The 13,704-nt window shown below is 51.0% G+C and overlaps 1 protein-coding gene across 6 annotated transcripts in view; it reads right to left on the bottom strand.

Annotated features, from left to right (window-relative positions):
- DNMT3A (DNA methyltransferase 3 alpha) overlaps positions 1 to 13,704 on the bottom strand; it is a 117,563-nt gene that overhangs the window by 32,739 nt on the left and 71,120 nt on the right. For 5 of the 6 annotated variants that reach the window (XM_074331764.2, XM_019712718.3, XM_019712715.3 and 2 more), the window contains 2 exons: positions 10,176 to 10,219; positions 9,578 to 9,724 (listed from right to left, as the gene is read on the bottom strand). The exons of the other annotated variant lie outside the window; for it this stretch is intronic. In XM_074331764.2, coding sequence (XP_074187865.2) covers positions 9,578 to 9,724; positions 10,176 to 10,219 — 191 coding nt within the window. The remainder of the gene's footprint in view (positions 1 to 9,577; positions 9,725 to 10,175; positions 10,220 to 13,704) is intronic. 6 annotated transcript variants of the gene reach the window in all.

The following is a 13,704-nucleotide window of genomic DNA, read 5'->3' as shown; positions in this document are numbered from 1 at the left end:
GGGTGTTTCCTTCACAAATGGTCTGGTATTTAGAACAAAGCAGAGACAGCATCACCAGTCTATCTTTCCATTGTCTGCCTCCTAGAAAGTGCTATGAAAATGCTTCTAAAAGTTGAACTAAATATGCAAGAAATCTGGAGGCACTCTAGACTCCAAACTCCCAGAGATTTCTTAGACCACCTGTACCTTAGGATCCCACTCAATGCCCTTCCCCACTGCCCCCATCAGGCAAACTCCTGTTCCTGTGGCGGGCCTGCACGACGTCTCTTCTTAGGCAAGCCTTCCCCAAGGTCCTGGGGCAAAACTAGTCATTTGCTCCCAGAGCCCCGTTCCTCATATTTCTGCAACGGCCCTTACTGGGTTGCAGCGCAATTTATACACTTACATGCCTATCTCTCCCAGGGGAGGGTGGCATCCCAGGGCGGGATTCTGACTTTCCTTTAAATTTGTTTCTGTAGTGTCTAGAAAATGTTGGAAGGCGGTAGACACCCAGACACTTTGGGTGTCATGGTAATCTTTAAGTATGTGCTCAGTTAAGATTCGACAACTCTTTGAAATAATGAACGAATGATTGTGTGATTAGTGAAAAGTAGCAGGAAGGGGCAGATCTAGGTAGATGGGGACCAAAGCCAGAAGCAGGGATGTGAATCCAAGCTAAGAAAATGCGGCCGGAAGCTGTGCGTGTCAGAGGATGGGCACACTTCACAACATCACCTCTTCAGTGATGAATTCAAGCCCCTCCCTCATGCCTAAGTCTAGTGTGTAAAGATGAGCATCGTGTCCCAGCTTTCTGATCCAGGCATAAAACGACACAGAAGGAAATGGGACAGCAGTGAAGAGGAAAGGAACACTACACTCCAGCATTGAAAGTGAATTTGATGATTTTTTTTTTTTTAAGAACTTTGAAAGGATGCTTTATGTATGTGCCTCCAGGAGAGGCATATATGTGAGGCCTGCGAATTCACTAAATATTTAACTTAGCGTTTGTGGACAAGGTAGTATAGGATATAAGAGACCAAGGGAGCTACAGATCCTGATTCCAGTCCTCTGCCCCCCAAATTATGAAATTCTAGGATCTCTGGAGTTGTCTAAACTATTTCTATCACATTACAAATGAGGAAACTAAAGTGCAGAGAGGAGAAATTGATCAAGGGCAGAAACTGAGAGCAGCACTGAGGACGCCTGAATCTCATTCCAACATTCCGTTAATCCAATCTCACAACATCAAACATACTCGTATGATCATGAGAAAACAACAATTCAAGGGTAAGGGCTCGGGACCAAATGAGTGGAGCAGGGGGACCCGTCCTAAGGGCTTTGAAGAACCCAAACCTGGGGCCAGCCCGGTGGTTCAGGTGGTTAGAGCTCTGTGCTCCTAACTCCGAAGGCTGCCAGTTCGATTCCCACATGGGCCAGTGGGCTCTCAACCACAAGGTTGCCATGTTCGACTCCCGCAAGGGATAGTGGGCTGTGCCCCCTGCAACTGACAATGGCAACTGGACCTGGAGCCGAGCTGCGCCCTCCACGATTAGGATTGAAAGGACGACAACTTGACTTGGAAAAAGTCCTGGAACTACACACTGTTCCCCAATAAAGTCCTGTTCCCCTTCCCCAATAAAATCTTTAAAAAAAATTTAAAAATAAATAAATAAATAAAGAACCCAAACCTGGCAAAAATGGAGCGGCCTGAACACCCATAGCTGCAGAAGCCAGGAGAGGCGGCGGGTGGCTGGAGTGCTGGGCCAGCCCCACCCCTCTCTTCTAACCCCATACTTCAGTTGCAGGAGAAGCCAAGACTGAAAACCAGAAAGACTTAGTTCTAGTTGAATCATTTGGGTGCAAAACAGAAGCAGCATGAGATCTGAAGCCCAGTTTTGCCCATGTAGCCTCTCCACAAGAATTTCCATGGGGCTCTTACCTACTTAGCTAGACGGGATCTCAGATTCCTAACAGTAAAATAGGGATAAAAATAGTTCTTAATAGTAATTGCGGATCATCTGTCTGTCAAATGACAAAAATAATCCAATTTAGTAATGAGTTTGATGGTCTTTATTCAAGGGAGAACAATCCATGGATTGGGGGGAGAACAGTGCCTCACAAGCAGTGGGACATTCTTCCTGGGGGATTTTGGGCAAGAGTGAGTTTTACAGGGCATTAGAAGAGCTGCCGCGGAAACAAGGCTGGATTGGCTGGGAAGTCGGGGATTTCCTTATAAGGCTAGCAGGTCCTATTTTCTAGGGTAAGGTAAGCTAGCTAAAGCTGAATCGGAGGACCGTGATTGGTGTCTGTGTTGTTTTCTTGACAGGTGTTTCCCGTAACAGCAGGTGAGTTAGGTTTGGGCCTGTGATGTGGGCCGGGCCACTGGGGCGGCCTCCATTTTATGGGTCCCGAAATACGAATTAACTTTATCCTAGTTAAGGATTGTGATGAAAGTTAGTGCTCTTGGCACAATGCCTGGCATGTAGCAGGTGCTCGGTAAAGTCCTTCCCCTTTGGCGTGGTTCAGACTTTGCTGTGGCCAGATGCCGGACCCTGGGCAATTTACTATAACCCTCCCCACTGCTTGCTTTCTTACCACTAAAAAGTGGGGGTTGTTCTGAGAGCTTTTCTCTCTGTGTTCCCAGATGAAGTGAACACTCCAGTGTGCAAACAGCCCATCTATTTGGGAGAAAATGGAGAGCTTCTATGATGACAATTTCACAGCCTATCCGAAAGGCCAACAGCCCTAGATGTCACTATGGGTTCCAGGCTGTCACAGGAGTTCCTTTGAAACGTGCCCAACCTCTTGGCAAAGTATACTTGTCATGCTTGCTCCAAATGGCATCCTTTCTTTAAAGGCTGATGTTATTTTTGAGGCCACCCTGCAAACATTCAGGTTTTCCTTAGTTTATATATGGTGCATACGTGAGGAATGTCTGCCAGTCAGAATACCCTAAACTGCCACCCACATCCCTGGCTAATAATTTGGTGTCGTCCTTAATGGTCTACTTTGCATTGCCATTTCTCATGTCTCCTGTAGTAAAGCCCAGGAGATCACACTTAATTCATCTATTCCCAAAGCCCCCAGCACAACGCCCCCTACTTAGGTGTGTAGTGATGGCTTACTAAATGGAATATAGCACAGCAGGAGAGGACCCTCTGGACAGCCACAGACTATCCTTCCCAGGGCAGACAGCAAGCAGAGTCTGCTGAGACTGCAGGGTTATAAGCAAGAGGAAGCAACATTTGCTCGGCTCACAGAAGCAGCAGCAACCCAAATGGCCAATAAACATATGAAAAGATGTCCAGCCTCACTTATTATCTGGGAAATGCCAATTAAAATCATAACAAGATACCGTTTGTTTGTTTTTTTCCCACCCATTAGATTAGCAAAATATTGATGTTGGCAAAGGTGGGAGTCTTCTCATACCCTGTTATGGGAGCATAAACTGGCGCTGCTCTTTTTGGAGGGCAATTTGGCAGATTTTATAAAATGCAAAATACATGTTCCCTACGACCCAGCATTTCTCTTTCTAGAAAAACACAGATGCACAAAGAGGCATGACCGAGGATGTTCACTGCTGCAACGCTTACGCAGTAAAATATTGTAAACAACACAAATGCCCACCAAGAAGAGAACGGTTAAATAAAATCATGGTAATCCATATGGAGAAATATAACAATAATTACATGGCTAGATTGCCCAGACCTACTGTAAGTGAAAAACCAAGCTGTAAAATGAAACTAGTGCAGTTCCACTTACATAAAAAAAAGAAAGAAAAAAGCAATTATATATTTACGCACACACATATAGATGGATAGAAAAAAATCATGTCATATGTACACCAAACTGATAGCATCAGGTACCTCTGGTGGAGGAATTAAAATTGAGAGGGGGGCGGGGTTTTTTACAGTAAGAATGTATCTGCGTAAAACTTATGTAATTTAAAATCATTTTAAAAAATGATTGAGCTCCTGCTAAATGTTAGCCCTGTGCTAGGAGCTTTAAATGTTATGCATTACCTTATTAACCCACACAACTCTGATATCAGAATTATTCATTCAGCAAACCTTTATCTAGTCCCTCCCGAATGCCAGCACTGGGGGCAGAGGTACTCAGAGTGCCAGCATTGAACAAGCTCTGGGTGGGTAGAGGCAGAAAACAAACCGGTGAGTGATGCTTTGCTGGAGCTGAGACACGCTTGCGAGAGCCGAGAGCCGAGTACAGCCAAGTCTAGCCACAGTGGAGGGACCTCAGCTTGGTGAGGTTAAGTGATGCCTAAGGTCCCACATCCAATAAGAGGCTGAGTCAGCAGTTGAAGTAACCTCCAAAGGCACCCTTCCCTTCTGGAATGTCAAGTATTGCTACCTGCTGGGCAGCCTGCAGGGAGGGAAGGGAGGGGTTGTATCTGAGTGTGGGTTGGGGGAGGGGAAAGGATGGGAGGGGAAGGGTGACTATGATATTTAGACCAGATTATTTATCATCATTATTTCATATGTATAAAGCATCTAAGAAGTGTAAGGATGCACGAGTCCTTCTCTTCAGGTTAGGAACCAGGAAAGATACCAGCTCCTAGATCAGCCTGATTGCCTTGTAGTAATTTAGAATCAGGTTGGGGTGAAGAGATTACTGAGAGAGCCATAATATCACGGGCTACCGCTGAATCCACAAACCATTAAGTAGTGATACAAACAGTCCATGGCCCTTCTGGCTGGATGACTGTTTCAACTGCTCGGCTGGCCTCTGCACCCTCTGCCTCGGGTGTGGAGGACCAATGAAGTACCACCTGTGAGGAGCCCTTCCCAAACCCCCTAAAGCACTCCCTCGGGTCCCCTTGTTCTGAGCATTGATAGAAAGAGGAGCCCTGGACTTGCCTTCCTTTAGGAGGACAAATTGCCTCACCTCTGCCCTCCCACCGCCCAACCTGGGCCAGCTCTTCCAGGACCGAGAAGGCTCTCCTCTGCTCCAGCACAGCGCAGACCCAGTGGGCACAGCAGGAGCGCAGGGTGGAGACGAGTCCGGGCACCACTCTGCCTCTGGGGGCCTGCCCACATAGGTCCCCTGGCCCCAGGCTATTCTCCAGATGAACCAGTCAGCACCCCTGGAAACCAAGGGTCGAGCCGTCAAGGTGGAAATCCAAAGGCCAAGCTCTCTGAGAAAGAGTCCCCTATTCACCAACCTCCTAACTGCTTAGCCAACCAACAGGTAGGTCGGTATTCACTGAGCCTGTTCTCCCTGCCCAGTACCAGGGTGGGCACAACGGGGGAAGACATGATTAACACATAAAAAATAGTGAAAAATACACTATGAAATTGAGTGCTAAGTCCAACAATATTATCAGTAGGGGCTACAGGGGTGCAGAGAAAGGAGGAGGTCAGTGTAAACTAGAGAAATCCTAGAGAGCTTCACGGAAGAGGCAGCAGCTCTTGGCCTCAACCCTGAATGGATAGGGAAAAGCATAGTAGGAACAAAGGCAGGGAGAAAGGAAGACGCATGTCAAGTATAATGGGGAAACAGGTCCCTCACATTAGAGAATAGTAGTGAAGTGGGGTGGGCGATTGTGGAGGTCACAGTGAGAAACAGCCAGAGGATTTCTGATGTGATAGGGGAAACAATAGGGAGCCATTGCAGGTTCTAGAGCAGGGCCTGGTCATAATCGAAGCAGAGTTGACTCCCTAAAAGGATTAGTTAAGAGGTGCAGCGACAACAACTTCCCAACCCTAGCAGAAATTCCCACTTCCGCCCCAGGGAAGGAAGACATGCCTCATTTTCCTCATCCACTGATTTTAAATTTCATTTTGTGATTTTTTTTTTAAAAAATTAAGTTTATTGGGGCTAACATTGGTCAATAACATTATGCACATTTCAAGTGTACAACTTTATCATCCATCTATATAAGCAATTGTGTGCTCACCACCCAAAGTGGTGATATTTTTGTGATATTCTAAGTCTTCTTAAGTTTTATTTTATTTTGGAGGGGAGAGGAAAGCCTGGGAAGTAGGTTATCTGGGATGCACAGAAAAGTAAAGAGTAGCTCTCACCCAAATTACTGTGGACTGACTGACAAGGGTGGTCAAGGGGAAAGGAAATTAAGCCCAGGAAGACATTTGGGCGCGTGGACCAGGGAAGGGGCAGGGATAGACAGGGTCTGGCAGGAGCCCCACAGCAGGGCACACAGCCCTCATACCCAGCCTCGGCCCCACCCCGTTCCCAGGCACCTTCCTGCTGCTCTCAGCCCCCATTCCCAATGCTCCACCACCACCAACTTCCATTCCTGAAAAGGCCGTGCAGTGTTGGGCCTCAGAACCTTTGTGGGTGCTGAACACCCCTTCCTGCAATGCCCTTCCTCCCCCTCCCTAAATTCCAGTTCATCCTTTAAAAGCCAAAAGCCACCTCTTGCTGGTGTGGATGACCCCTCAGGTGACGCTCTTCCTGAGGTGCCCGGAACCCTCATCCTATCGCGGGACAAGTAAGAGTCCTCGAGGCTTCCAGTAGCCCCAGGATCTTACACAGCGCTCAGACATGGAGGGCACTGGGTGTCAGCTCAGAACGGTGCCCTGCAGGAACTTTTAATGAGCAGGTTTCTCCTGCTGAGGTCAGGAAATGCTGGCTGGACCTTCAAGTGACACTGCCTGGGAAACAGCAGGAGGGGAGACGTCTTTTGGGGAAGGAGGGTGGGTCATAGGGGCTCAAAACAGGCAGAGAGTGGGGGCAGAGATCTGGGGATGCCACAGATGAGGGGCAGAAGAGGATGCTGAGGAGATGCAGTTGGAGGAAATGGGGAAGAGCTCAGGGACAAGGGCAGGAAGGCCTTAGGAGGCGGTTTCAGAAGAAAGGGTCATATGCCAGAGAACCAAGATGAGACTGTGAAGGGAGGAAGGATTTCTTTCTCCTTGGTAAGCCACTTAGAAAACGAGCCTGATGGCGACAGTTACTACTCTCTAGTCTAAAAGGGACACTAGGGAATCTTGAAAGCGACCTATGTTTCCCCAACATTCTTGTTACCTGCCGCTAGCCTTCCCCTCCCCCCCAGCAGAGCCCCAGAGGGATAAGTGTGGTCTTGGGGCCAGGCCCCACGTGGCAGTAGGAAGCGTGAATTCTAATTCCATTCGAGTCCATTCCTTGTGTGCTGTGTGAGCTTGTGGCCAACATATAATGGCAGCGCCAGACCCCTCATCTGAAAATAGGGGGGATCAACAGTTCTAACACTTGCACTGCAAGTCATGGAATTCCTTACAGGTATCTTTAGTTAGAGCATATGAGTGAGGAACAATTTTACCAGCAGAAAAGACATTGTGTTGGTAGGTCTCTATAGCTCAAGTGGCACATACCTAAAATATTTTATAAATCAAATAAACTTTTGAAGTTTTTCTGTTAATACGCATTGATTACCTATATTGGTTGGGGGGTGGCAAAGCAGATGCCAAAGGTTTAAGATTTTTCTAGAAAAGCTTTCGATGAATGTTGAAACTCAGTGATATGTTCATGGGCGTTCATTATACTACTCTCTCTACTTCTATGGGTGTTAAAAGAGGTTCCTGATAAACAAGTTTTTAAATTTTAGTAGAAAACTTCAAATTGAGAAAATGTATCTATTATCTTAATTTTCCTGGCGGTTCAGAAAAGATCCCCTTTTTTATCGCAACTGAGGACAAGCCCCCATACTGCTTCTTCAAGGGAGCACAGTTTGAGGACCACAGAATTTCTAGAAGCTTCTGCAGGTCGAAAAGTTATGTCTAGCTTCTGACCCCAGGACTAAGAGAGGGCAGAAACAGCACCATGCATCACAAGGGGTGCCCCTCCAGTGGTTGGGGCACTTGACCAGATAGGGCAATAGCCCCAGTTCTCAATTTTCATCCCAAAGACCACACTTAATGCTCAGGGTCAAGTCCCTCTCTCCTCCCAGACCTTGGACTGGCTGCCCCTTTTCCAGGCTTTTCCAGGAGAGTAATCTCTGCCTTCCTGGATCCAGAAGGAACTGAAACAATCAAGTCGCCAAACCCCCACGTTGTTTTGAACTTTCTCTAGAGTAAACTCTCACACAATGTAACAGGATAACACCTTCCGTTGTAGGCCTGGGGTAAAGGCAAAAGAGGATGCTAGTGAAACGCCCCAGGTGGTGGAAATTCACCACTTTTCAGCTCCCTTCCTGGTGCCCATAGGTCCGTCCATATGCCTTCTCTCTACTAATCAGACAGACAGGAGAGCAGTCCGGCCAGTCATGCTGGGTGGACTGGTCGTCCCTTGGTCTTTCGGTCTCCACTCCCTCCCCTCCTCCCCACAGACTGGCTCCCAGCCACCTCACCACCCCCACAGAAGCTCCTCATAGAAAAGCCACCAGCTACCTCCAGTATGTAGAATGCAATGAGTATGTCTCAATGAATTCAGCTTCCGCAGGGCTGGGTGGCCCTTCTCACCAGAAAACCTACTCCCTAAGACCCCACTCTTCTTCTCCTGGCTTCTTCTCAGGCCCTGCTGCCTGGCACTCCTTTCTACGAGGCCCAAAAATGTTGGGGTTTCTGTGGACACGATCCTGGGCCTTGGTCTCTGCCTTTGCCCTGTCGCTCCTCCCCCTCGCTTCTCCACCCCCTGCTCCCTGCCCCAGCTCATCAGTTTCCATGGACTTAAATGCCCCAGGTTCTGCTCTCAACACCCTTCCCACCTTTGTGTCTGCAGCCTGCACCTCCTTCATCCAGGCTCCAGGCACCTCAGCATCTCACCTGGAACTTGACCTCCATGCATCCTAAGCCGATGCTTCCCAAGTCTTCCCCATCCAAGGAACTGACACGCCCATCACCAGGCTTCAGGGAGGTCTTCCTTGAGCCTCTCAGTTCCTTCCCTTTCTCCACGCCTTCCATCCATCAGCAAACCCTACTGATTCTATCTCCAACATACATCCTGGATCTGTCTTGTCTCCATTGCTGCCCTTTTAATCCGCATCAAATCGTTACTCTGCATAGAAACCTTCAATGGCTTCCCAGCGTACTCAGAATTCAACCCACTTTGGGCCGGGACCTGCAAGGTCCTGTGCGATTGGAACCCTGCTTCCCTCCCAGCCTCGACTGACCACACTTTCTCCCTTGCTCATTGTACTCTGGGCATACTGGTCTTTCATTCTGCCCAAAACGCCAGGGCCCTGCTTGTGCTATTTCCTCTGCCTAGAACGTTCTCCGCCACCCCTTCCCCTCGCACCTCACAGAGCCAGCTCTTCCGTTCCTTTAGGTCTCAAATGCCACCTCCTCCAAGAAGCCTCTTGTGCGTTCCCCACCCAGAGCAGGCCTCTGTTATCCTCTTTGTCAGCCCCTGTTTACTCGTTTTCTGTCTGTCTCCCCCATCAGAATGTCAACTCCACAAGGCAGGAATTACATATGCACAGAGCCTAGTATACTACCTAATACACAGGGAAGTATTCAATAAACATTTGTTGCAAGTCACTGCCTAGGGATTAAGCAGTTCCCTGAAAGTCTGACAGGTTAACCTGAAGGGGAAACTTAGGCTCAGCCAGGGCCTGCCAACAGCCTCAGAGGGTGGCTGAAGCTAACTTCTGGTTTTCCAGAACTATGGGACTGGCTGGGACCCAGGCCACAAGGCACCTCACCTCCCTTTTCCAGCGTGCCAGCCACTCGTCCCGCTTGCGCTTGCTGATGTAGTAGGGGTCCCCCGCCTGGAAGGTGAGCCGCGGCATGGGCCGCTGGCGGAGGCTGGACTCCCAGCCCAAGCCCCCCCGAAGCCGGCCCCGGGAGCCCTAGGACAGAACGACAGAGAGACAGACTGGCATTAAGATGGGCACTGACAGCCCCACTGCAGGGTTTGTTCCTCCTGGAGGGGAAACTGAGGAGGCACTCACCTCAAACAGAACCCAGGAGCCCTAACTCCTGGCCAGAGATGTCAACCCTGCAAGTACTGGGCAAACCCCTGTCTGGGCTAGAGAAGTGAGGGAGTGGGGTGGGGTGACCCAGGGACATAAACCAGGAGGGGAAGTGCTTGGTCTCAGAGGGGGACCAGATGGCTGCCTTGGAGGACTTCCAACCTCCACACCCACTTCCTCTCCTCCTCACAGAGGGGCATGTAAAGAAGGGGACAGGGGCCACCTCAGGCTCCCCTCACACACACTCGCCACAGGTGGTCAGAGCAGTGGCTTTCTTCTCCTAGAATCAGGATCCACAGAGCCCCTGGGGGTTGAGGAAAACACTTGCCTCCATTTTCATGGATTCGATGTTGGTCTCCTTCTGTTCTTTGCCTGTGGAGAGGGAAGAACAAAGGGACTGTCGGCAGAGTTACGGGAGTGGCTCAGAGGCCCCCACCTTGTGCCTGGGGTCCCTGTCATGGGGCAGGGGTCCTCCAACCATGTAGTTGTTCATGTGTCAAATCTGATGGCCCACCACGTGCCAGGCGCCACGCTGGCCCCGAGGACGTGGAGCATGGCCAGAGCAGAACAGGGACTGGAGCAGGGTCGGAGGCCCGAATCTGGACAACAGAAAAGCCAGGGCTGTGGCACACGGCCCATTAACTCGGTCTCAGGCACACACAGGGGTCGTCTAGAAATAGCCCCACTCAGTTCCTCCTAGTCAAAGAGCTCCCTTCTCAGAGGAGGGGCCAGACCTACAGCCTCCCCTGGCCCTGGGAGGGAGCATCCGTTTCTATGTGTGGGGCCCTGGGGGTGGGGTGGGGGGGGCACAGGGTGACTGGAGCAAGACTCTAGTGAAGCAATGTCATCTCTATGAGACTCATCTGGAAAATAGAGATGCTGGAGGTGATTTCTAAGGTCCTCCTGGAGTTCTCAATATGGTGGTTCTATTATTAATGTCTGCCTCTATACCCCATTCTCAGGTTCCTGAGCTCAGCCTTTCTTCTAGAAGACTTGGATTCCAACTGTCTTCGCGTGACCTGTGCAACCTCTCCTAGCCTGCCTCCTCACTGAATCATGGCAGATACCCTTCTAAAATCTTTAGGTTCACGGAAACATTAAACGCCTAGAATGGGGCTTGGCATATAGTGGGTGCTCAGTAAACGTTAGTTTTGTTCCACGTGCAGAAGGCAGCATTTTCCTGGTCTTCCTCCCCACAATTCCTCAAATGAGCCCTGATTCCAGTTGGGGGGGCTCCCCTGGGGGCAGAAGCCCCAGCATCGCTGATCTGGGAGAGCCTTACCCTCATCCTGTCCGTCTCCCCGCCCCAAGCAGCAGGGCAGCCACATGCCTCCAGAATACCCCTGCCCTCCTACCCTGGTCCTCGCAGGGTCCTCACTTGTCCTAGCCGCGGGGTGGGGTTAACTGCGCCTTCCTGAGCTTCCCGCGGGAGTTCAGGGGGAGTGAGTCTTCCTCTTACCTGCCACCCCACAACTCCCGTCTCAGAGGCCAAGAGTACTGAGCTTGGGCTCAAAGCAGGAAGGTCACTAAGGCTGGCTCAGGGTAGCTGGGGGAGGGGGACACAAAGAGCCAAAAAACGGAAAAAACAGCCCCTACTTCATCTCCTGGCTCAGAAGCGGAAACCAGCCACAGCACTGAAGGCCTCTGAATCCTCAGCCGCGGAGAGGATGTTTCTTTCCCTCCCTCTCACCAGAGAAGACCTGGGGCCGTGTGTCTCACCCAGGCAGGGCCCAGGGCAGTTCTGGATTACAGCGGCCAGGACGGGAGCCCTGGGGGAGCTGGAAGGCAGGGCAAGCACCTGCGGGGGGCGCCCTGGATGCGTGGACACCCGAGACGACACTTGGGGTGCCACACCCAAAGAGCCGAGCTGGCTGCGGAGGGGCGCGGGGGAGAGGAAGCGCGTGTGTCTGTCGCGGGGGCATGTGGGAGGGCACATGTATAATCGCTGACGCTTGTACATGACAGGCCTTTCAAGGTATGTCTCACACAGACTTTCTGTCTCTTCCTCCGTGTTTCCATTAGGCCCTCTCGCCTCACCACTGCCAGTTCCCCAACTTTTCCTCCGGCCTCCTAGGGCGAGGCTCCCCCCCCACCAGCCGGGGGCCTCCGTCCTCCCAGAGTTCCGCACCCCTCCACCCCCACCTCCGACCAGCACGTTCTACCCGGCGAGGCTTTGTGCTGCCAGAAGGGGGCACCCGCCCTCGGATCAGGCTGCACCAGGAGGTCCATAGGCCCTCACGTTCTCTACTGGGGACCGTCAGTGGCATTTGATCTATGGGAAATCACTTATTTATTCAAATAGAAGAAAATCAGCGCTGAAAGGAACTATAAGGATGATGGAGTACTCCTCCAGCCCCTACATATTGCCGATGGGGAAACTGAGGCCCTGGGGATTGGAATGCCTTACTACTAGAGCTGAGAAGACAGCTCACTTGATACTACACCCTCTGGTGTTCCCCCTTTCCCATTCTCAGGCCCCCCCATGCACCCCAAAACGGAATTACTTTTCTTTATATAATCTCTAACTGCCTTCCTTCTGGAATTTTCTCTCTGACAAACTGCCACATGCCCGCTTGTGTGATATCACACACACACTTGGGCAAGCAAAACAACAAACTGGGCTGCCTCAGATTGCTGCACTTGTCCTGAGTCAAGGGGGATCAGCTGTGCTCTCAACTCTCCCTCTCCAGTCCATCTGCTCTTGGCCCGGACCCAGGGTCCCAGGCAGGGCCAGGTGGCGGTGTGCCTTCCAGGGTGGCCTGGCAGGCTTGGACATGACCCTAGGGTATCTCAGCTCTTGGAGACAGTGGAGACCAGGGTGCTTCTAACACTTACCTGTTGGTCTGAGACTATGCTCAGCAGGGAGCCCCCCAAATTCCCTTTAAAATGAACCAGGACTGAGGCCAGGCTTGCCCCAGAGGGCAGTCACTTGCCCCATAGCAGGTGCTCAGTCTGAGGAGAGAGGAGCTCCGGGCTCACCCTAATCTGGTCCTTTATTCGTTGTATTACTTTGGGGAGGTAACCTAATCTCTGAACCCTCAGTCTCCCTATCTGAAAAATGGGGATAAAAGAGTCCTCCTTGCATGATCACAAAGATTAAAGAAGGGAATACATAAAGAGCTGGGCTTCTCAAACTTGACTATGCATCGAAACCCTGAGGAGCTCTTTAACAGGTACATTCTGATTCAGGAGGCCTAGGGTGGGGCCTGCGAGTCTGCGTTCCTAACCTCTCAGGTGATGCGTGGACCACAGTGAGTAGTGAGGATACAGAGCACTCAACACACAGTCAATAGTCAGTCAAAGCAAACCACACCACCACCGTGACTGTTAGCATCACGGCGGCATGACTGCAGGAGCGCACGCGCCTGCCCAAGGCCACCACCTGCCTGTCCAGGTGGCTCTGGCCCTGATTACTCATCATCTCCCCTGCTCCTCCTCCTTTCTCCTGGCTGTTCTAGCAGGATCTGGGGCCCCCACAGTGCACACGGAAGGGTGCCCAGGCCAAAGGAACATGCCTTAAAGGCCTCCATTCTCCCTGTATAGCACCTCACGAAAGGGGTTCCAGGAAAGACAGATGGAGTCCCCTGAAAAGAGACCCAGAATGAGGGGAACTGAAAGGAGACCATGGCCACGTCACTTCCTTGCTGGGGCCTTCGTCTCCTTCCTCCTGGGGATCAAGCAGCTGAGCATGTGCTCTGTATGGCTGGCTGCTGGAACGATGGCTGAGCCTCCAGTGGGCCACTGCCCACTCCTCCGGGTCACCCCTCATGAGTCTCAGCATCGGGCAACTCACAGTAGCCTTCAGGGATCCCACCCGCTCTGACCCCTGCCAACATCTCCACTGCCTGGATGGCTGC

Source organism: Rhinolophus sinicus, chromosome 2 (assembly GCF_057876585.1).
Source record: "Rhinolophus sinicus isolate RSI-liver-muscle chromosome 2, RSI-T2T, whole genome shotgun sequence".
NCBI classification, from domain to species: Eukaryota; Metazoa; Chordata; class Mammalia; order Chiroptera; family Rhinolophidae; genus Rhinolophus; species Rhinolophus sinicus.
Note: the sequence above shows the minus strand (reverse complement) of the source record. Positions and strands in the feature narration are given on the sequence as shown.